This window comes from Penicillium waksmanii (genome assembly GCF_028829765.1).
Source record: "Penicillium waksmanii strain IBT 27052 chromosome Unknown utg000008l:1.0-5622682.0:1.0-5626561.0, whole genome shotgun sequence".
In the NCBI taxonomy this organism is placed as follows: domain Eukaryota; kingdom Fungi; phylum Ascomycota; class Eurotiomycetes; order Eurotiales; family Aspergillaceae; genus Penicillium; species Penicillium waksmanii.
This window is the reverse complement of record NW_026643254.1, coordinates 1621470-1644927: the sequence shown is the minus strand read 5'-3', so window position 1 is coordinate 1644927 and position 23458 is coordinate 1621470. Positions and strand designations below refer to the sequence as shown.

General features: G+C 51.1%; 6 protein-coding genes across 6 annotated transcripts; 3 read left to right on the top strand and 3 right to left on the bottom strand.

Moving 5' to 3' along the window:
- Positions 1–2618: 2618 nt before the first annotated feature.
- On the top strand, positions 2619–5381 carry farB1 (putative C6 transcription factor (Ctf1B); the record flags this gene model as incomplete). Its single annotated transcript, XM_057268160.1, has 3 exons — positions 2619–2839; positions 2929–3095; positions 3154–5381. The coding sequence occupies 3 exons, from the start codon at positions 2619–2621 to the stop codon at positions 5379–5381; spliced, it is 2616 nt and encodes an 871-aa protein (XP_057118837.1).
- Positions 5382–6870: 1489 nt separating this feature from the next.
- N7481_008940 (uncharacterized protein) lies at positions 6871–10230 on the bottom strand (the record flags this gene model as incomplete). Its single annotated transcript, XM_057268159.1, has 1 exon — positions 6871–10230. One exon carries the CDS (start codon positions 10228–10230, stop codon positions 6871–6873), a length of 3360 nt encoding a protein of 1119 aa, XP_057118836.1.
- A 503-nt stretch (positions 10231–10733) lies between these two features.
- On the bottom strand, positions 10734–12443 carry N7481_008939 (uncharacterized protein; the record flags this gene model as incomplete). Its single annotated transcript, XM_057268158.1, has 3 exons — positions 10734–11923; positions 12008–12064; positions 12137–12443. 3 exons carry the CDS (start codon positions 12441–12443, stop codon positions 10734–10736), a joined length of 1554 nt encoding a protein of 517 aa, XP_057118835.1.
- A 1762-nt stretch (positions 12444–14205) lies between these two features.
- On the bottom strand, positions 14206–16728 carry sip5 (Sip5p; the record flags this gene model as incomplete). Its single annotated transcript, XM_057268157.1, has 3 exons — positions 14206–15266; positions 15331–16285; positions 16354–16728. The coding sequence occupies 3 exons, from the start codon at positions 16726–16728 to the stop codon at positions 14206–14208; spliced, it is 2391 nt and encodes a 796-aa protein (XP_057118834.1).
- Positions 16729–17786: 1058 nt separating this feature from the next.
- Positions 17787–20799, top strand: N7481_008937 (uncharacterized protein; the record flags this gene model as incomplete). The annotated part of the gene is made up of 4 exons (XM_057268156.1): positions 17787–19447; positions 20052–20335; positions 20572–20678; positions 20752–20799. Coding segments are annotated over 4 exons (2100 nt in total), but the record flags the coding sequence as incomplete, so codon positions are not given.
- A 1007-nt stretch (positions 20800–21806) lies between these two features.
- N7481_008936 (uncharacterized protein) lies at positions 21807–23021 on the top strand (the record flags this gene model as incomplete). The annotated part of the gene is made up of 1 exon (XM_057268155.1): positions 21807–23021. The coding sequence occupies one exon, from the start codon at positions 21807–21809 to the stop codon at positions 23019–23021; it is 1215 nt and encodes a 404-aa protein (XP_057118832.1).
- Between the last annotated feature and the right edge of the window lie 437 nt (positions 23022–23458).

Sequence of the window (23458 nt, the reverse complement as noted above, 5' to 3'; positions counted from 1 at the left end):
TGCGAGTGGCAGATTGGTACATCCGTAGCGCCAGCTCCTGCAGGGCTCTGACACCTTTAGATTACTCTGACTTTACATACATACGTGATCCTGCTGCAAGCGTAAGGCAGCGATAATTAATCCCGCAACATCTGCAGGATTTACAGTCACAAGGCTAGCCCAAATATTGCCTCCACACAACGCGCGCAGATGAATGAGTATATTTGTACTCCGTATGTATGCTTTGTTTCAGTCCATTGACACCGTCCGGAGATAGCGACACGGAGTACCTGGACCTGGACCAGCACAATACGAACAGAGCCGGTGGCAGGATTCGGGCCCTGACCTTTCCCAGATCCTTGATTGGGGCCACCGGATCCGCTTTGGAGCGCGTGAGTATCTGAATTCTCCAGCAAAGCTGACCTGAGTGGACTCTTGGTTCCATCCTCAGCCCTCGACAAAGTTAGCAGTCCCCGCAAATCCCCGATTGTGGCTGTTGTTGGTTTCCCCATAACGAATTTCGTCATTTCTAGTTTTTTGACTTGGGTCGTTAAGGGGGAAAATCCACCAGAAAATATTATTGTGCGTGGCTCTGGATGAGCCTCCTATGTGGATCTATCCAGATGAAGTATGATTTTCATTGATTTTTTGAAGAATTATTGATTCCAGGCCTGTTTTTTGATGTTCATGATCGGATCCGCAACTATGAACTGTGAGTGCCTGTATCCGCAAAGTCCGAAAATCGGCACTTCTCTTTCCTCAGCAAATTATGCACAAGTATTGTATATCAAGCAAAGTGTGCATCCCGAAATGGTCGGAAATTATGTTGGAGGGCCGGTGGCCGAGCCAGCTGATTCCTGCCTAGGCATTTCACAGGAATGTATCTAGGCTTACTCGCAGGAAGTATAATTCTGGACCGTCGGACCGCACGGCTCTTTAAGTTTCCAAGTCAGGGTTGCGCTCCGGTCCTCGGCAATTTCGGTTTGTCACGGGGACCTATCAGGGGTAAGATGGAATTCTGGACTCTGTGGGGAGTTTCTGAGTTCCGTCCAGGCCGTTGGCATTGGCGTTCGTGTCTGGGGGTGAGACAGTTGTGCCGCCGGTTGCATTGGGCTAGATCCGCTCTTAATAATGAAATAATCGACATTTGATTGAGGAAAGCCTGGAATAATCTAATTAGAATTTGAAGATTATTTTCCAATTAGATTATTCTAATTCTCAAATTTGTAGTTATGTACATGCAGTATAACCACCGACGGGGATTTCTTGTTGTACAGGATCTAGAGTATTTTCACAGCTATTTATCTCTCTTTCTCTCTCTCTTCTCTCTCTCCTCTCTACTCTGTAAAGTACTCCGTGTCTGCAAGATAATCAATGTAACCATTATGCACAGCGATCATCACAGGTATCAATGCTTCGACGGTTTTATTCCCGCAGTCAGTGGAGCACATAACAGATCAGCGGAATAGGTAGGCGCAGATCAAGTCATTCTCCAGGGCTCCTGAAATAGGTAAGCCTGCGAGAGACGCCTCCACCTAGGGGCCCGCTTCTTCTCCGCCATCGGCGACTGGAGACACCCGTAGAATGCTCCAGTCCTGGCTGGACTGCTGCTTTCCCCCGTCCGCCCCAAAGCTCACTAGCGGCTGTGATCTTCCCTCAGGACCAGCGGTCCGGTGGCTACTGTGCCGCGGGACCTTGGGGGAGTCGGCGTATTTCGGGGAATTTTGGGGAAGTGGAGATTTTTTTCTACGGATTATATGTATTTCTTTCTCCTTTGCATGAATTTTGATTCAGATATAATTGTAGTGAAGATAGAAAACAATGGCAATGAAACCAAGAAGGAGAATCCCAACAGTTTCACCCTAAGAGGGTTATCATGGAACTAGTTTCGTTGTCTGTTCCATATAGCCGACTGTAGCCACCACCGGTACGGTATTTCATTACATACCGTACCGGATCCGGTCGCATTTCCTTGACGGGGGCTCCACTCCAGAAAATTCAGACTCAGGGGATTTCATGTTTTGCAAGATCTAATACTTCAAGTTAAATAGTAGAATCAGTTTGAGTAGAAAGATGAGTAAATTGAGAATTTAGTCTACAACCAGCATGCAGTACTATAGACTATAATTATATCCTTCATCTATACTCGTTGTAGTAATTCTCTCCTGGCACAGTAACGTGACCGGGCCGATGGCAAACGCTAACCCTAATTCGTGGCCAGTGACGCAGTGCTGCCACCCCCCGGTCCAGCGAGTTTACAGTGAACTAACGCTTTAGTCACAGAGGGAGTGCAAATGCCTCTGGTGTGGGGAAGGCGGCCCCGGTTGGACGAATGACCACCACTGGATTTGGGGGGTTAATTTGACTGGGTCTGCCCCAACTGGAGTTCGTCAAGTGGGACCTGGGGGGGAAGACAACCCATTGAGAGTCAGTCTTGCGATTCATACTTAAAATGCATGTGCCCCCCCCCATCAGCGCGCGCCTCCCCCGGTTTTTTTCTTGTAGTTCTTTGACCCTCTCCACTCTCCTCGCCCTTGTGGCATCTCATGCCTCTTTTTTCTTGTCTGTGATTTCGTCTTGTTCTTCGATTCTTCGATTCTTCGAATGTCCCCCCATTCGCCCCCGGCACACACATCATCATGAGTAGCGCCACCGCGACAATGACTGAAGAGTCTGGAAAACGAAAGGCCTCCGCCGCCGGTATTTCTGCCAACCGCCCCGTGAAACGCAGAGCTTCCAAAGCCTGCTGCTGTTGTCGTGCCCGCAAAGTCCGCTGCGATGTGGTAGAAAATGGCTCTCCGTGTACCAACTGCCGACTGGATCAAGTCGAGTGTGTTGTCACGGAGAGCAAACGAAGAAAGTTCGTCTTAGCTGCAGAAAGAAACAAAAAACACAATAGTCTTTTATTGCGTGTCCGAATAAAATACTAATGGTAGAATCTGCGTGCAGAAAGTCGCGTGTCGACCTTGAAAATGCAGCTCCGTCCGAATCGCCCGAGGCGTCGGAGGAAAACCCACTGCACCGATTCGACATGGGCATGCCTGACATGGCTCCCACGTCTCCTTCGCAGGCCTCTGTCGATGCTGAGAATAACCAGCATATGCCGCATCTGCTCTGTATGTTGGAACAGCTGCCAATGGCTAACAATGATCTACCGCTAACAATGTATGGCAGATCAATCGCAGGCAAGCCGCATCGGCTCCGATGATCGCTATCGCCGTCGTATGGCTCCAAACCCAGCTGTTCCCTCGACAATGCCCCTGGCGAATGCTACTCTGCAAATCCAACAGCTGCTTGATCCCAACTTTGGCAGCCCACGTGCCACCGCCAGCGGCTTCTTGCCGGATTATATCCGAGGACTTCCCGCTCGACTACAAAAAGAAGATATCGACTATCTGGCCGCGAAAGGTGCTCTGTCAATCCCTGACGTGACTCTGAGAAATGAGTTGCTCAAGGCCTACATCCACTATGTTCACACATATATGCCTCTACTGGACCTCGAAGAATTCCTGCAAACCATCGTGCAAAACGATGGCATCCATCGCATCAGTCTTCTTCTTTTCCAGGCTGTCATGTTTGCTGGAATGGCCTTTGTGGATATGAAACATTTGCAGGCAGCTGGATACCAGACTCGAAAAGCTGCGCGGAAAATCTTCTTCCAGCGGGCTCGGCTATTGTACGACTTCGACTACGAGGTTGACCGCATCTCTCTAGTGCAGTCGCTTCTTCTGATGACCTACTGGTACGAAACCCCTGATGACCAGAAGGACACCTGGCATTGGATGGGCGTCAGTCTGTCTTTGGCCCACACAATTGGTCTCCACCGTGATCCCGGTAACTCGCGGATGGACCTTCGGCGCCAGCGGATGTGGAAACGCATCTGGTGGAGCACGTATACCCGCGACCGACTGATTGCCTTAGGCATGCGACGACCCATGCGTGTGAAGGATGACGATTGTGATGTCCCCATGTTGACGCTGGATGACTTCGAATTTCAGTCCTTCTCGCCTGAAATCGTTCAGATGGTGGGAGACTCAGAGATTCTGCAGAACGTGAGCTATCAGCGTGAGCTAGCACTCATGTTTATCGAGAAGGCCAAGCTCTGCCTCGGTGTGAGCCATGTGCTCTCCGCACAGTACTCCGTTCTCAGCCACAAATTCGGCGGTACTATGGAGACTACCATGATGCTGGTACCGAAAAAATCGACCGCTGAGAGCTTCGAGGTGCGTCATTGCGACCAGGAACTGGAGAATTGGCTGGCCAATCTCCCAGTGGAAACCCAATATACGCCGTCCGGAGGCGCGAAGCTCTCCGAGGCCCAGGAGGTGCTTCACTCGCACCGAGCCCTGTTGAAAATGGTCTACCTCACTACATCCAGTGCCCTGCATCGCCCGCAGGTCCTCCCCGCCCTCCCATACCCATCAATGGATGCCGAATTGCAAGAATTGTCTCGCAACAAGGTGCGATTCGCCGCAGTGGAAATCACCAGTATCGCCCAAGACCTCCATATCCTGGACCTGACTCGGTACTACCCAACGACGGGCGTGACTGTCCTGCTCCCTGCAGTGATCATTCACCTCCTAGATATCAAATCCAGCGACCCCGCCGTACGAATGACCAGTCTTCAACGCTTCTACCAGTGCATGCGCATCCTGCAACGCCTCCGTGAGATCTACGCCTCCGCCGACTTCGCCACATCATTCCTAGAAGCTGCAATCCGCAAAGCCGGTATCCAACTCACCGTCGCACCGCAAGATGTCCAATCCTCCTCATCCTCCCGCTCCCGCTCCCAGAAGCAGCAATCAACCAGTAACGACCCCTTCGATGTCCTCATGCGCAGCCACACCCTTACACCACCTCCAGACTCTCTCGCCCAGAAAATCCCCGATCTGACCTACCCCAAGGCGGCCCCCGCAGGCGGGCGAGCTGCCGCCGCCGCCGGAGTCGGAGGCCTTTTCGCCTCAACACCACCACAGTCCGATGGTAGCGAAAACGGCAGCACGCAAAACCTGAACACAAAATATAACCCTCACCACGACGCATTCGCGATTCCCGACCTCAATGCTGACCTCAGTCTCACCGAGCTGATGGACCTTGCCAACGACGCCGAAGTAACGCAAAATGACTTCGACGCGCTGATTAACTTCGACGACGCGGGTAACGAATACTTTGCAGAGGAGAACGCGGCCCCGCCTCCGCCTGAGGAAAAATCCGGATTCGATTTCCATATCGATAACGGCAATATGATGGGTTTCGACACTGATCCTAAAGCAATGGATTTCGCAATGACTGAATCTCATGCCGATCATCACCATGTGGGTGCTACCTCGGCCGAGGCTCAAGCGCGACCCGGTCTGACGGCCGATCTTGACACGGATCTTGGAATGAATCTGAATGAATAAACACATGCTCTCCAGTGTTTTGTTCTTTCGTGTACTTCATTTCCAGATTATGCTTATGCTTATGCTTATGCTTTTGGGAATTAGCGGGCAAATTTTTCTTTTTCTTTTCTTTACCCCTTTTACTAATTGTTGCAATACGGAGCCTGAAGAATTGAAAGAAAGGCACAACCGGTGTTTTGGGAATGGTTCTCTTTTCATGTCTCTTTTCATCTTTTTCTCTTTTGCCTTTTTCCTTTTATTTTTTTTATTCCCTTTTTTTCGTTTCCTGTTCCGCTCTGATGACCACCACGACAAACGTCCATATTATCGATAGATGGATCTGGATTTGGATTCCCAAAAGCATGAGTCCATGTGAATAACGGTTTATACTCAATTAACCCAATTTCATTGAGATTAATCTCAAATTGCGTCCCTTGATCCAGTCTCCAGTATTCCAGTATTCCATATTGTGTACTAAGTTACTCGCTAGTAGATAAGTTAGTGACTAAATAGGCACCAGCTATGCAATGTACATAACTAGTCCCTTTCCATCCATACGCCGTTCGGCGGGTCCTAGTCTTCAGTACCCATGCCGGTGGAACTATAATTTAGCCTTTGAACTAATTCTCCGATCCTGGTTTGGTTCTCTGGGTCATCGGCGTCGCCGTAGATCGACGGGGTTCGGTTCAGACCGACCCCCGGCCTCCGACTCCGTCTCCGATGGACAACATCGGTATCACATGCATTCTTCGCACACACCGCACTGTCATCTTGCATGGGCGATCCACTAGTTTAATTAGTTTACTCTAGTTTCTTTTCTTTTTTTTTTTAAGTGCACGAGGTCAATTTCGTCATCGAGTGTGTATGTACATACTCGTACGGATAGAATAGTATGGGTCGTGATGGTTGTGATCGACAGGGGTTTGGTCTGGTCTGGTCTACATAGCCGCCTCTTGATATACCTAACTAGCACAAATGTAGATTCTAGCAAAATGGCCTGGGGTCTTTCACAGGTGCTGTAGGGTTGTACTAGTGGAGTTGATACTACATACGGTATTGAGTGTTTTTACAATTCCCTTGCGTTTTGGGTTCGGGTTTGGCCCAAGTCTGACGATTATGGCCCGAGTCTCCTACATGAATCCTGAGTTTTATACCAGTACTCATCTTCCTCCTGCCCTACTATCCAAAACAATCCACAGGACTCGGGCGGACATTGATATATTCAACAATAAGTATGGAATTATTTCACATCTCAATTCAAGTTCAAACCAGGACTCGAACTTCATAACACATCGAAACATGGACATAAACATAAACATAAACATAATCTTCGTAGACAAAGAAAGGGAAAGAAAAAAGATAATCACATCGGCGAATAGGGGGAATCAAGACTGAAACAACCAAGCAGAAGGAGAAAAATAAACCAGAAAAAAGAACCCCGAAGAAAGTCCCCTTCATCCATATCCATATCCATACACAAGCACAAACACAGACAGCATCTAGCATCTGTTTAAACACCACCACGACCCATCCTCTCAATCGAACTCATAATCCCACCACGACCAGGAGTGTACATCGCAATACCCGACTTCCCACCGCTATTTCCACGAGAGTGGCCAGCGCCAGCCGGCGCACCGAATCGCGATCTCTTCTCACCGGTAACGGGAGGACGAACACCACTGGACCCAGAACGACTCACGCTACGGCGAGGATTTTCAGCAGGCTCGGCGGATGAAAGATATTCTTCTCCATGACCATGACCATAACCACCGGCAGACGAGACGGAAGGTTCGCGAGTCTCGCGAGTTTCCTCACGTTGTTGAGGAGGTGCGGCTTGGGCTTGGGCCTGTTGAATGGCAAGCCATTCATCAACAGCAGCGACAAGTTCACCCTTCTCAACGCGCTCGGATTCAAGATCAGAGCGAAGGCGTTCGCTGTCCTCCTTCAGTGAAGCCATTTCGTGCTGCAGACCCTCGATCTGAGCCTCGAAGACACGCTTCTCAGCATCGTACTCGTCGAATTCACGGGCGATCATGCTGGCGTTGGCGTTGACCATATTGTCGTTTTGAGCAGTATCAAGTTCACCCCGTAGACGATCCTGTTCTTCATTTGCAGCAGCGAGTTTCTTCTCCACTTCACGCAGGCGCTTTTCCCAGCGAGACTCGTAGCTCTTTTTCAGTGCTGCGACCTTGGTCTCGTGCTTGCCCTTGTACAGGGTGTGAAGCTCACGAGCAACCTTTTCCACGGCATCCTGCACTTCCCGAGCAGTAGCTTCTGTCGATTGAGAGACCTGGCGGGAGCTGGAAGAGGTATTCGATCCTGAAGATATCGCAGAACGCGCGGCAGAGAGTTGGCTTTCAAGTTCAACAACCCGGCCTTCTAGCTGTTCTTTGCCTTTATCCGCTTCGTCAGCTCTTCGAGCTAAACGTTCGCGCTCGTGTTCGCCGTCAACTAGTTCAGACCGAACTGAACGTAAAACGCTTTCCATTTCGTTTCCTCGGCGGTCCCATTCAGCCTGCTCCATCTCCAGAGCTTCCCTGCGACCGGCCTCATTACGAACTTCCTCCAATGCTTCGCCGACACGCCGCTCGGCATCTGAGATAGCTGTCTTCAAACTGGCAACTTCAGCATCTTTGCCGCTCAGAGTAGCTTTCAGCGAGGAGATTTCTGACATGAATCCAGATTTGAGAGACTCCAGCTCTCGTGGGGTGATGCTCGGAAGGGAGCGGGGCGTCGGCGCTGGTGCCATTTCATAGTCCAGGTCCAGCAGTGAGGAGAATTTAGATGGAGATCGGATAGATTGTCGCATGGGCCTCATCGGCGAGCGTCGAGATGGGGAATAGCGACCACCTTGTTGTACGGACTGATGGGGAAAGAAGTTCACCGAATCGCCAAAATCAAGCAAATTGGGCGCTGCGCGGGAGTTCTCAAAATCGCGAGACGGCCGACGTCTGGGGGTGGGCGATCCAGCGGGGGATCCGGTATCAAGCAGAGCACTCGCCCTGTTGTAGGGTCGTCGAGCAGTACCGGGAGTAGAGGGTCCGGCACTCTGTCGATACATCTCGTTTCTCTGAGATTGAGTGTGTCCGATGCTGCCGCGCATCGACTTGAGAGGTGAATCGGCTCTTAGCTTTGCGAAGGAAGTCATGTCGGGCAGAACCGAGAAGTTACTCAAGCCGGTGTCATCCATAGAGTCGTGACAATCATCTCCCAGCGCGGAATTTTCGTCCGCACCAGCGTTTTCATCTTGGAGAAACGTTGACATGCCCTCGTTGCGTCTATCTTCCATCATGCTGTTTGCGATAGTAGACTGGTCTCGTGTAGCGCTTGTCATTGACAACAGACTCTCGTTATGAATGACGCTAGATTCTTCATCGAGATCAATGTGAATATCCGGTACCTCTGACCGGCTGACCATGCCCTTCTTGCATGACTCCTGGGCTTGCGCTTCTTCCTGGCCTCGCGGGGTCTCGTCGAAAGATCGCTTACGAGGAGTAGCTGCAAATGATTGTCGCCCTTCAAGGCCAAGCGAAGTACGGTGTAGTGAACGGCGCGACGAACGAAGCTTCTGCGCCTCAAGCGGCTCCTCGGGGGATCTTTGTTTAGACAGTGAGGAGCGTGCGGCGGCTGGAACTGGAGGGGAGTTCTCGACGCGTCCAATTGATTCGCGAGGGCGAGGAGCTTCGTGCAGCTCTTCCGAATCGGCAAGACCTTGATTTGAATCATCTTTCACATTGCGCCGGACTGGCGAGTGTTGCTTGATCTCCCCGATCGACTCTCGTAGCGATTCGCGAGAGCGCTCCTCGGGCTCGGCATCATTCTCCTGTGCATCATTCTGTGCATCCAACTGAACCGGAGAGTCATACGCATCAGCGGGAGTTGGAGAAGGTGATAGTGATTGTTGAACACGACCGATAGACCGGCGCGAATCCTGGTGAAGATCATATTCCCGCTCATCAAAATCAGCAACCTCAAACCCGTCTTCCTGCAAATCCGCTCTAAACGGCGAGCTCTCCGGTTGTAATTGTTCTCCAACGTCAGGCGAAAGACGCTGCATTTGACGCAATTTCTCAAAACCAACAGTTTCATCTCGCGCATCAGGTCGAAAAGGTGAACTAGCAGGATCTTCAACCGCAAATCTATTTTCCAGGCCTGGCGACAAGGGCTCAACGTCTCTCAATTGTCGGTAGTTAGCGTCAGCGTCAGCGCCAACCGTCTCATCCTCATATTCATCCCGCACATCAGGTCGGAACGGCGAGCTAGCCGGATCGTTAACGGCAAGTCTCTTGTCCAGACCCGGTGATAAAGGATGCTCTTCGCGTAGTTTTTGGAAGTCCACCGTTCCGTCTTCGTCTTCGTGATCGTTTTCGTCCTGCGCATCGGGTCGGAAGGGAGAACTCATTGGATCCTCCGGTTGCGCGAGGCCAAATCTATGCCGTGGCGTCGTTGCTGTTGCTGTCACTTGTTGCTGTTGATGTTGATATTCGCGTAACTTTTGAAAATCAACCGTGTCTTCGCGGGCATCAGGCCGGAAGGGCGAGCTAGCAGGTTCCAGCTCCGACTCCAGTTCCAGTTCCTGCTCTTGGAAGTCGTCGCGGTCATGGTAGTCATTATTCGCGTGAAAGTCGTCAGGGTGGAAGTTTTCTTCGTTCTCGCTCTCATTCGGGTAGGAGTAGTTTAGCTTTGGGTTTGGGCTTTGTGTGTTGCGATCGGTCCAGGTTTGTTTCAGTGGACTTGAAGGAATTGTAGCGTCCGGGGCCGGGGCCAAGGCCGAGGGTTCTGTGAGGAAAGGTGATGAGCCCATCTTGGGAGATGACCGGGCTCGTGAATTTTGGTAGGAGGGTGAAAGGGGTGATAGTGGATTTGACATGGTGCCGGTGGGCGTGTGTGTTGTGTTGTGCTGAGCGGAGCTTAGAGACGAAAGTCTGTTTCTGTTTCTGTTTGGGTCTGGACGGTTGGCGATTGTGGAGGGCGTTGCTAGGTAAACAACGCTAAGCCCGATTGGGAGGGGAAGTATAACGCCCGATTAGGAAGGACTGGGGGTCAACAGTGTACTTTAAGTACAGTGTTAAATCTAGTAATTGAGTTATTGAAAGCCAATTAGTACTATTACTCAAGGTAAGGTGGAATGATTTAATCATAACAAATACAAATTTCATTAAGTTGCTCAGAAACAAATGCCATGATGCGCTTGCGCTCGCTATCGCTGAAATGCCCATCGCTAATATGGCCAGTAAAAAAGCCAAACAGAGCATCAGCACGCTTAGAAAACAGATTGAATAAACCAGCAATTCTCCCCCTTCCTTTTTGCAACAAATTATGTATGTTCAGTGAATAGTATGATCAGTATCTAACTGATTCAGTTGAAAATCCCTACGCATCTTCCTGCGTAGCGGCATCAGCAGCGGCATCGGCATCGGCATCGGCATCGGCATCGGCATCGGCATCGACATCAGTCACAATAATGTGTACCGATTCCTTAGGCGGTTCCGGAATAGGAACATAATGACAAGGAGCCGCAGCCTCGACAGTCGCTGTCGAATTCTTCTTCTGCTGAATGAACGAAAGCTGAGCCGCTCCCAGAATAGCGACTAGGCTGCTTGCCCACCAAGCCACGCCCGTACACCCGAACCCCGCACCAGTGCTGTACAGATAACCAGCAATCGGGGGTGCAAGGGTACGGGCCGCCGCTCCGGCGGAGGCAGCTAGACCGTTGATCTTGCCTAGAACGGAGTCTGAGGGACTGGCTTGTTTGAGCAAGATCAGGAGCACGGGGTAGTCGATAATGGAGAGAATATTGCGGACAATCAAGCAAGAATAGACGCCCATAAAGGTGAGGTTTTGCGGAAGGAAGACCAGGAATGGAACGATGAGATAGGTAATCGGGTGCAAGATTGTCACGACGACGAACAGTTTCCATATACCCAGCCACCCAGCCAAAGCAGGGAAAACGAGACTTTGGATGACGAGTGCGATTATGCCGTCTGTCGACATTATCATGCCCACGGTGCGGGTTGAAAGACCAAGACCACCGGGAATGTTGAAGGGCGAGTGGGAAGAAATAGCCATTAATCCCTGGGGACCCTTATCTTGAAGGAAGATGGGTAAAAGATGGTCGTATGTCATTGAGTGGTAGGTGAAGATAGTCAGCGCAACTACGAGCATGATCACCCGCCAGGTAAATGCTTTCGGCTTCGGAGGCTTCTTCCAAGCGGGCACCGTGCCATCGGAGTGAACATTCCAGATCTCGTCTTCGTGCAGGTGGACTGCATTGAAGGTGCCGTATGATTCGGCTCGGAGGTCAACTCCCGCATTAGCGGTTGCGCCAGATGTGGCTAGCAGGGGCTGTTCGGCAGATGTGTGCTCGAAGAAACGGTGCGTGTTGCCGGGCTGCATGTCGGGATGGGTTTCTTGGAGGAATAGCCAACCACCAATGATGCTGAAAAATAGGAGAACGGAACAGACGAGGTTGGGTAGTAAGTATGGAAAACGGCCGAAGAGGCCGTCGGCGGGAAATACAGAGGGGAACCCATCTGCTGGTCTAGCAAGTAGACCTCCAATAGCTATGTAGACCAATTAGTATAATGCCCATCGTTTGTGTTTATGCATCAAGTGACTCGGATGTGACTCGGATATTCGCAACGTACCAGGTCCAAGGATAGTACCAATTGACCAAACAAATGGCATGACAGCATAAGCCCTAGCTATAAGATTGTCAGTATATTGCCCTGATAAACCCAGAGTCCTTCCCAGGGTCGGGTGGGGTCAAAACATACGCTCATGCTCAGGCCTTTTAACCAACTCGCCAACCATAGTCTGAATAACGCCAATATTCCCATTCAAAGCGCCACCAAAAGCGCGACCAGCGAGGGCAACCCAAAAGTTAGGCGCAAACCCGACCATGAGCAAAGAGAGCATCGTCCCAAAACAACCGGAAAGTAGAATCGGCTTCCGGCCCAGCCGGTCAGAGAGACTGCCCCAGAACATGCCAGTTAGGGCCTCGGCGAGCGAGAAGGCGGAAATCAGAATCCCCGCGTAGAGGGATGCTTCGGCGCCGCTGGCCATGTTGAAGTCTTTCACCATTACCCATGAGTAAGGGAAAATGGAGGTGAGGGCGATTGGTTCGGCTACGCGACATATTGCTGAGAAGAGGAGTGGGTTAGCTTTGCTTTGCAAGATATGGTGAAGGTGAAGAAGTAATGCGGGTGGCGACTCACAGAGAAGGAATAGTTGCGTGGTAGGGAAGCCATCGTGGGAGGAATGAGATCTTTTCTGTAGTGTTAATACCATCGTCCTGTAGAGACAATTTAGACCTTACGACAATCCGCCCCCGCAAAAGTAAAAGTCAAAGTCGAATCTGTCGGTCTAGGTGTTTCGCCAATTTCTGGCAGTGGTGCACGAGAGCAAAGCGGAGATGAGTGGAGCAGAGCAGAGCAGAACAGAACAACGATTGACGAATTGCTCCGTGCGAGTTATCGACGCGTTGTGCAACCAAGGAGATGTAAGGTGAATGCCAGTGGGAGGAGAAGGGAGTAGGTAGGTAGTAGGAAGTAGGTAGAAGAAGAAGAAGAACAAGAAGAGGGGTAGATAGGAAGGCGGACCCAAGTATAAATCTGTGGCGGGTTCTGTTACCCAACTTTGGTTTGGACCGGGAGCGGCGCTAAGGCCCTCTGATAAGGATGGCCGTGGCCCATGTCGCCGAGTCCGGTGAATATCCCTTGTTTAGGCTTAGATAGTTTCTATATGAGGGGGTGTTAACTAGTAGTAGTGTATACCCTAATACTGATCTGGCTATTCCGAGATTGATTAAACATGTCTGCCGATGCATTGTGCAGCGAAAAAAAAAATCTGCCATGTCATGTGGTACCTTGGATGGAAACTTCTAGTGGCGACTCAGGCACAAAAATGTTTAAGTTGCATCGAGCTCGGACCACCCGACTTATACTTCGGTGTTAGGCGCCCTCCGGAGATTTATGCATGCAATAATTATGGTCAAAATTCTAGTATTCTGCAATGTATATCCTCGGAGGAAAAGTAATTTATCACTCTAAATTTATTCTGAAAAAAAATGAAACAGTACGCACCACGCGATTGTTTTGAGCCGCTCCTCCCTCAAGGTTCTCCCACCTCCCCCTCTCCGCGCTTATCCACATTTGTACTTACTTAGCGGCCGTTGGTGGGTTTCTTATTCACCAATCATCCAATCACAACCTTGGGAACCTTGCGGGTTCCCGCAGAGGTGGAAAGAAATCACAAGATCAGTGTCGCTATAGGTTAGGCTAGAGAGCTAGCTCCAGATCCTGATTTTGCTTGTAGTGGCATGCAAGCACCCTTGGAAATGTATTCCCAGGACTTGATACCCAATGCTTCACATCAAATATAAAGGTACCACTACGGAGTAGAGTAGAGATAGAGTACAGATCAACAATTCAACCACGCGATTGAAGCTAATTAAATTCAAGTCCAAACCTGAAAGTATCAAATCAAAAGAAAAAAGTCTCTATAATGATTTCGGGGCTGAAAATTGGATGCTATGGATGACAGAATAGTCCCGACACACGAGCAGTCAATGGAATCACAAAAAAAAAAGATAAGAGGATAACCCCCTTCACTCCACTCCACTCCACACCCCGGACAGGCAAAACAAAATAAAAGTAAAAGAGAATGAAATGCTAGTGAACCACTACCAGTTCCAACTGCGCCAGCTAATCGATTTGATTCCATGCGACCCATTGTGTCACACAAACACAAACATACAACCAAGGGAAAATGGAAAGAGCGAGAATGTAAGAGAGAGAGAGAAAAAGGAGATGGTAAAATGATCGAGCACAACCACAATCACAACTTATGAAGTAGTCTCCGTGTTCGTGGGTGTGTTTGTAATTTCAACCGAGCGGGTCTCCAGCTCCTTGGGTGAAATATCTTTCGAGCCCTCTTTTTCGGTATCTTCGACATGAGGATTTGAAACAGCCGTCGGCTTAATCGGCTCAACATTTCCGGTATCGGATGAGGGTTGGTGTAACGAGGGACTCGCGCTCGAAGAGCCCTCTCCTTCTCCGCGATGGTGAGAAGTATCTTCCACATGCTCAGACTCATTACCCTTCTCCTCGTCGCCGATGACAGCGGCTAGACTGCGGAAGTTGAACATGGGCTCCAAAGACATGTTGCTACCGTCGGCAGTGTCGTGGCCAGGAGTCCGCTCTTCTGGAGTATTGTCAATGAGAGAGGAGGCTGAAGAGGCTGCGCTCGAAACGTGTCGGAGCTGGGACTGTTTGGATGGCTCGCCTGTGCCTAATAAATCGGTCGAAGGGGCTGTTGTATCTTGCTCGCCAGCTGCCGAGGTAGGTCCCCTTTCCACGCCTTTGCCCTTGCCGGTCGTGGCCGTGGATGGCTCTTCTCCAATTGACGAGGAGCTGCTGGCAACTCTTCCAAAGGAAGTCTCTCCAGCTCCGGGGACTTGCAATGCCGCGCTGCTGGCATTGGTGCTAGTATTATTGCTGTATAAGCCGGCCTTGCGAGCCACCTTATCAGCCTTCTTGGCCTCCTTCTCCCTCCTTTTGGCTTCCTTCCTCACCTCCTTCTCATCCCTTCTCCGTCGATCTTCTTCACTGGCTAGACTCAGCCGTATTGCCTCCATCATCATCATTTCTTCAAGATCATCGATTCGAGTGCGCCTTGAGCTGTCACGAGGGGGCGCAATATTCCCTGCCCCTGCCCCTTCCTCGGCGGAATCGGTATCGGGGGCGGTGCCGGGGGCGGGGGCGGGGGCGGGAGCTCGAGGTGTTCGGTCTTGCCGCTCAGTCAAAAACGCCAGCGCATTGAGAGCGGGGGATCCGGACCGGCCGGAGTCCCCATGGGTAGCTCTTCGAAGACCCCTTCGCCCTGAGACCAAGGCCACGGGAGTCGCTGCCAGAGCCAGAATTCATCAAATAGGCTGCAGTATGAAGTGCGGTTGCAGCCGCCGAACGACGTGCAGCATGTGCTCGAGCATTGGCCAACTTCTGGGCCCAATCTGGACGGATTCTATCCGTTGTGACTACAGTGGGATCCGTAGCGGATAATGAAGTCGCACGGCGGCGACCAGGTATTGGCGCAAGGGTCGCAGAGGCGAGAGACGAGGTGGAGGATACTGGAGAGGTGATATTGGGAGAAGGGCGGGCACTGGCGTCAGCTACGTAGGTCAGACCTCGCCGGAATGTAGGCGAAGGGTAGGTCACTCCAAATTCAGGCTGGACACAGAAGGGGCAGGCAGAGGGTTCAGAGACAAGTTGGCCTTCTTCTTGCTCGGTTCTTTCGCCGCCATTGGCTGCGTCTGGGGCGTTCGAGTCAGGCTCTCCATGCTCCGGGGTATGAGGGTCCGGCCGCTTAATTTGAACAAAACATTCGGAACAAATGGGTTGGTCGCAGCATCGGGTGCGGTTTAGATAAGGTGGGTAATACAAAAAGCAGATCGGACATTCGCTTGCGTCCTTGTATAGGTTGACTTCGATTGGCTGGCCATTGACGAAAGGGTCTCGTGGAAGTTGTAGTTCCCGGGGGGTGAGATCGGTCTGCGAGCCATGTTTCGATGTGGTGAGAGCTGCTAGAGTCTTTGCGCGTGTGCGGAAGAGAGGTGATGCTGATGTTCCTGATGCAATCGGAGATACCGCCGACGGTAACGATTGGGCGGGATTCGAAGCTTGGGATATATCGGAATTGTCGGACTGCGAGCGGGATGTGATGGGAACAGTGAGATGTTGGATGCTAGCCATATCAACTGGTTCTTTCCTCTCAACCGCCTTGGGAGGTGTATATTCTAGCTCGGGCGGAATTTCATCCGCTAGAGGGATAGACATCCCCCGAGCTGCGGCCATTAGCTGATGCTCGGCCCATGACTCGGAGAAGTCATTCAAGCCTCTCCAGAAAGGAGCGAGTCGGCGCTCAATCTAAGACCGGGATTGTCAGAATCGCAATGCTCATGCATAGGAACTGCGGGAGTTCCCCGGAAGCTCACCATCAACTGTCGAACCACTGCCTTGTTGAAGTCCTCGGTTCCCACGTAGACACCCTGTGTGACTAGATATCCGCCATCGACATGCTCGTCTCTCATGCTGCGTTCCCTTTCTTTGACACGAGCCACGCGCTCCTTCTCCAAGCGACGTGCTTCACGCTCCTGTTTGGTCTCTCGTCGATGCTCGAGGGTCGCCACTTCACGATCATGGCTGCTACTGCCGATACCAAGCAGGGACAAGTCAGGCCGACTGCTTCTGCCCGACCGAGGTCCCTGGTATGGAGCACGGCCGGGAGTATCGGAAGTGCCCGATGACCATTGTTGGCTCCGATGGCGCGGTGTGGAGGATCGCGACTCCTTGGTTTGGGAATTCCCCATGGCGATATGGAATGGTTGATGGAAGGAGGGGTTGAGCCGATGTTAGGTCCCAGAGCACACGCGGCGGCGTAACTCCGATCGGAGCGGAGAGGAAAGGGCCCCCAAGGGGGAGGGTCAAGGTGGGTACTCTATTATTGGGGAGGGGAGGGGGCGGGGATGTTGATCAGGCTAAAGAGAAACACCGCACGAATGCAGGGGAAAACATCGGATAGGTTGGGGGGGGAGGGGTGGAGGAAAGAGGGTTTGGAAGCGGGGGAGGATGGGATCTGGGGAATGGTGAGAGAGGGAGAGAGAAGGATAACGGGAATGGGAATGGGGATGGGGATGAACTAAATCGGGTACGTAAAAGGAAAAGAGACCAGATCTGCCAGGATCGGAAGTGGCGGATACTCGTAACTGGAGCGTGTCTCTGACCTCTGACCTTTGACCCTTTGCTAGTGTTCTCTGGTCTCGAGCAACTGGGGCACTATCAGTGTGGCACTGCCCCTACATTTACTCGTACAGAAAAGAAATCAAAGACAATAAGGCTGGTCTGGCCCTGTACTCATTTAGTGTTGTCGTGTGCTGGTCTCTCGTCATCACCAGATCATTTACTCGATTACATCAGCCCAGACCTCATGAACTACTGCAGCTATCTACAGTAGTACCTACCTCTCTAGGTAGGTAGGTACTTAGGTTTGTAAAATTATGCGTGACCTGCATTGTTGTCGATCTAACGACAGAAGCTATTGTGGCACCCTGGAGGAGAGAGTACGTGTAATCAAGGTATCATGTACTCCGTACCGACGACGGAAATGAATGACTGGGGCCGGGGCAGTTCCTTAGTATCGGGTACATCTGCGCTAATCTGTGTATGGTAGAGTGTATGCTGACTACCGCTAAACTCCGTTGGGAAACTGCAGTTGACCGTACCTCCCGTGACTCCCGTGACTCCCGTTGGTGGTCCATTCAGGCAGGCGGTGGCAGTACTTCTCCTCTGCGGAGATCCCAAGAAAAAAAAAATGCCTACAATATAGACCATGTGCTACAAACAGTCGGATCTCCCCCTTCCATAAGATCCGGGAGATTTGAATTCTCTCTGCGATGGTCGAGCCAACTCCAACAACAAGACTACACATCACCCCTCTCAATCCCGAAATCCTCCCCTCGGTCCTACCCCCATCAGTCCAACCCTCGGCCACCGACATTTCCTTTCACCACATTCCCACATTCCCGAAAACGACTACGGATATATCACCTTGCCAACCATGGAAGCCGAAAAGATCCAAAAGAAGCTGAACGGCAAGATCCTCAAAGGCAAAAAATTCAAAATCGAGACGGCCCGTCCATCCAAAAGACAAAGAAACGAGGACAGGGACGAAGCCGACGCACCTGCGGAGAAGAAAAAATCAAAGAAATCCGAACCCGAGGATGGCGTTATCGAGGGCTATGAACTGGCCCCAGGCCGTAAAGTGAAGCGAGGCTGGACGGAATCTTCTAAAAAGGAAAAACATAGATCGTCCGACAAGAAGGGAAGCAAGGATGACAAGAAGGAAAAACCCCAGCCCAAGTCCAAATATACCGACAAGTCGGAGCTTCTGTTTCGAACAACCCTTCCGCCAAACCGAGTTGCCAACGAAACCGACGACAAAAAGGCCAAGAAGAAGAAGTCCTCGTCGCGGGAAACCGTTGTCCATGAGTTTGAAAAGACATATACGCAGCCGAGTTTCTTGCGGTCGATTGGAGAAGAGACCAAGCCTTCGACATCATTCGATGAAGAGAAGGGCTGGGTGGATGCTTCGGGGGATGTGAAGGAATCTGCGAGCAAAAAGAGCCGGAAGGACAATTATCGACCGGGTCAAATTGCTGGAACTAAGGAGAAAGCACCGGCTAAGAAGTCTAAAAAGAGCAAACCTGAAAGCAGCTCACCTGCACCAATTGAAGCTGAAGATTGGACTTCTTCCAGTGGCTCATCTGATGAGGGCTCTGATTCCGAAAGCGAAAGCGAAAGCGAAGGCGAAGACGAAGGCGAAGACGAAGGCGAAGACGAAAGCGATAACGACTCTTCTGATGATTCGTCCGATGATTCATCGAACGATTCCATCGTAGAGGCCTCCAAGGACCAAGAACCCGCAAAGGAGACAAAATCCTCCAAGGCCACGCCACCCACCTCAGACGATTCAGACTCGGAACCCAAATCGGCGGCGAAGTCGGAGTCGAAGTCGAAACCCTCAAGCAAAGAGGAGGGTGTCGTGGAGGATCCTACACCTACTGAAGTCCACCCTCTGGAGGCTCTCTTCAAGCGAGCCGCTCCAACTGATTCCGAGGATAAGCCCGCCGAGGACACGAATGCTGGCTTCAGCTTTTTCGGCGGCGGTGATATCGAGTCCGAGGACGAGGCCCAAGCTACCGAACCTCAGACACCATTCACGCCATTCACCAAACGAGACCTTCAAGACCGTGGTTTGCGAAGCGCAGCTCCGACCCCCGACACAAGTCTGATCAATCGGCGCATGAATTGGGAAGATGAGGAAGATGACGAGATGGAAGACGACGCCGCCGTCGATACTCCCGTTTCCAAATCCCGAAGCACGAAGCTGGACACTAAGGATGAAACAGAGTTCACGAAGTGGTTTTGGGAGAATCGTGGTGATAACAATCGTGCTTGGAAGAAGAGGCGGCGCGATGCTGCCAAGGAACAGAGACAGAGAGAGAACCGGAAGAAGGGCATGAAGGGCAAGTCTTGATGTTGGTGATTTATAAAGCAAAAGCAAAAGCAAAAGCATTTCCGGAGCGATTGCTGCGTTGTATATTGCATAGAGCATAATCTATATAATGGTACCATACCTAGTTATATGATAAGATTCAAGTTGATATAGACTCAGGCTGTCAATTACTATAATCTAAATGTAGACATGTTTTTAATAGAGGAGCCGTATACTTCGAAGCGGAGCTGACTTGGTCGATCATCAGTAAGTCACGTGTTGGCCGATAGCTGCGATAGCCACGCAATGGGATGGAGCCCGGAGACCGATCAAAAGCTGGCGTCATCTCAAACCACAGCCGCGATGCAGCCCCTACGGAATGCGCAAAGTGGCAGAATGCACTGGCTGCTTCTGCTTCTTGCGCTTCTCTCCTTCACATCTTTAACAGCAGCATCCAGTAAGTCCGAGGCATGGATGGGGAACCGCGGCGCGGAGACTCACGACTCGCGACCCTACCTCTTGAGGAACTTCCTCCAGCGATGTATTGAACAGAAAAATACAGTACAGTACTAATATGATACTTTGCTTTACTTGTCTAGCACCAACATCATTCTGCAAATGCACATGTTTCTCCAATAGCACGATCATCCCCCTCGACCCCGCGAAATCCGGCTCCGATCCTCTCGACAGCGTGGTGAACCTGTACCATCGTGCATTTGACCACGCACTCACCGACAGCGACAGCTCCGAGTCCGGGCCCGAGCAACAAGCAGCTCCCCAGACCGGCGATCGCGATCTATCCAAGCGCGCCAACAGATACCGCCAACTCAACTGCAACGACTGCAATCGCAAATTCTGCCTCGACTATGAATTGCCGACGTGTAAGGGTGCCAAGGAGGATGATGTTGTTACTACTTGTTTCCGTGAGTGATTGATCTACCCGCGACAAGCGAAGCCCAATTGTATCGCATCGCAGTCCTGCCTACGAATACCGTTATTTGCCTTTTGGAGTGAACGGAGTACTCCGTACGTCACACCGGGCTGTTTTGTTGGAGGATCGGCAGATGTTGAGATGCGATGCGATGCGATGGACCACGAATACGAACCTGAAGCGAACTGGAACTAGTTGACTAACTATTGAATCCATCTTGTACTATAGAGCGTGATTCACGAAAAGACGAAACGGTTGTTTTTATTTTTATTTTTGCGACTGGTGGATTGCTCGCCTGGGCGCTTTGCAAGCCTTGGATTGAGCGATATCTCGAGGTAAGAACAGTCCCACGGGTGAACGGTTGCCTTCTGATCTGCGCCGGTGTGACTAACGGTGTGGGATGTGTAGGCAGCACGAGAACGCCGATCGTATATGCCTGTTAGTGAAGATAGATAGGTTGTTGAATGAAGGTCATTGTGTATATCAGTAGAGTATCTGTACTCTAGAGTAGAGTGTAATTGTTCAAGGTTCTCTGTAATCCAGGGACTTGTACTCCGTACTGTGTAGAAGCTCAAGGGTAAACCTTAGAGAAATGACGAAATCAGACATGATATCCTCGGCCAAGTCCGTGCTAGGAAGCAGATCTCCAATGAGATTGTCGTCATTGGGCACCTGTGGAATGCGGGAGGTTAAAGCGAATGAAGTCCCGAGTTGCCCCCATTGGTAGTGTATGTACCAATGGTTTCAGGGGGAGGACGCCCATCCACCGATCTATTTACACTAGCGCTCCTCCCAAGCCAATTTTCTGATGGGTCCAATCGCCCCCACTGCGCCTTGAAGATATGAAACACGATGAAATAAATGAAGAGCCATTAACACAGAGTGGGTGGTGAGTGACCCCACCACAATCGTATCAATCAAATTGCCCATTCCGGCCGCAATGGCTGATCGCGGCCACGGATGAGAAGGCAGATTCCATGTCAGATTCCATGTCTGGGATCGGCTAATTTGCATGAATGCATCATTGGGTATGGGACAAAGTACGTACGAGTACGGACTGTACGATAGCATTCGGTCGTTGTTGGTCGCTGTCGGTCCCTGATGAGACTAAAAGAAGTTTGGATCGAAGAGTGGGTTCGTTGGTTCAGGCACTGCGAACGAAAACTTGCTGCGTTCCCCCGAATTAAGATTACACCGGAGGGAGAAGAGGAGGGGGCTCATTTCAAGTTTTTTCTCTTTTTCTTCTCGCTGTTTTCTCCTTTCTATTCTTTCTATTCTTTCTCGTATCTCATCTGACCTCTCACAAATCTATTCGCATCCTTCAAGCCCCGATCGTGATCGTCCTCTTATCTCTCAGTGGCGCCCGCGATAACCTCAGCTAGGGTACTCTAGGTAATCTAGGTACCTCATTTAACCCACCGGTCTGCGCTCTCTTGATCAATTGGCTATTTGCGCCGCTCACAATGGCCATCTTCGACTCCGAAAAACGCCCCCGCGGTCTGCGCGTCCCATCCCTCACGGCTATGAAAGCCGGGACTGCCGCCTCAGTATCGCAATTTTCTTTCCACAGAACAAAGTCCAACGAAGCGCAAACTCCGGAAGAGAAACCCGCTCCTCCCCTGCCAGTGCCCTCCTCTACTGGCTTCCCTGCACCTGCTCCTCCTCCAACAAAGCAACTACCACCACCTCCCCAGGGTAGTTCCGGTCCTAAGAAGGAGCTCCCTCCACGGCCGCGCATCACTTCCAAAGTCCCTCCGCGCCGGGCTGTCGGAAGCACCAAAGGTCGTCCTAGTGAGACTTCTCCTACCTCTGCCACATCTCAGGGTCAAGGTCAAGGAATTCGACAGGCGTCGTCTCCTATCATTTCATCTTCCCCGCCAAATAAAGAACAGCCGTTGCCGCCGACTCCGTCTCTAGGTCTGCGCCAAGCTGCTCCTGCTCCTAGTCCAGCTCCGACTTCACCCCAACCAGAGCAGGAAGCTGCATCGCCTGCTACTATCAAGGCTTCCAATCAGGGTCTCCGACACACGGAGCCTTCTCCTTCTACTGTCACACCTACCTCGCCCCAGCTGTCCAAGCCGCTGCCTGCACCAGTACAGCAAGTACAGCAACCACTCCCACCAACACCCCCAGTCGGACCTCAAAGCACAGGGTCTCCAGAACCGACTGCTCCAGCTCCAGCTACAGCTCCAACTCAATCCCACCAACCACCAGTCCAGCAAAACCTCCCACCAACCCCACCACCCGTCACCCTCTCCCCACCCCCAACAGACACAGCATACGCAGACGAAGAAACCGACGCCCTAACACCACTGGAAGACTTCATCCCAACCCCAGATGGCTCAAGCACCCCATTAGACCTAGAGCAAATGTCCAGCAACGAAGCAGCCCCGCCAGGCCCGGGTCCAGGTCCAGCCCACCCACCAACTTTGCACGATATTGTCGATATCCCCGCCCCACCACTGAATAAAGTCCACCACGCCTGTTTCCAGGAACATCGGAATATGCCGATTGCGCAGAATGTGTGGTGCCCTGTTCCATGCATGACGTGTCATAAGAAAGATCAGGAGATTCGGCATCGATGTGTGTTTTGTTCGTTACGGGTTTGTGAGGGGTGTTTCCGCTCGTTGCAGAAGATTAAGGGGAGGGGATTAGGGGGGGTTTTTGAAGACGCTTGAGCAATGATCTTTGCCCGTGGAATGTTTTACCGCTGAGCTTAAGGTGCTTTTCTTTCTGTTTTACACATGTTAGTGGTTGGCGCTGTGTGCGGAGTGAAATGAGACTATCGACAGGTCCGATTTGACTCGGGCGTGTTGAGATTGGTCTGTTTGTATACTAGCGGTGGTGGACTGGACTTTGTTTTACATTTCTTTTGTTTTTGTTTTTGTTGTTGTTTTTGTTTTGTTTTGTTTTCTGTTTTATGATACCAAGGAACAAGTTTTGTGTATACTAGGATTAACCATGGAGGATCAGGTGGGAGTCGGGCATATTGATAATCAGTTTATGTTATGTCTCTGCGGAAAGCAAATGGATATCTTGAGACTTGTATATTCAGTTTATCATTTGATTTTGTGTCGTCGTGGTAGGGTTTGTAGAAGATAAAAGAAAACTCGTA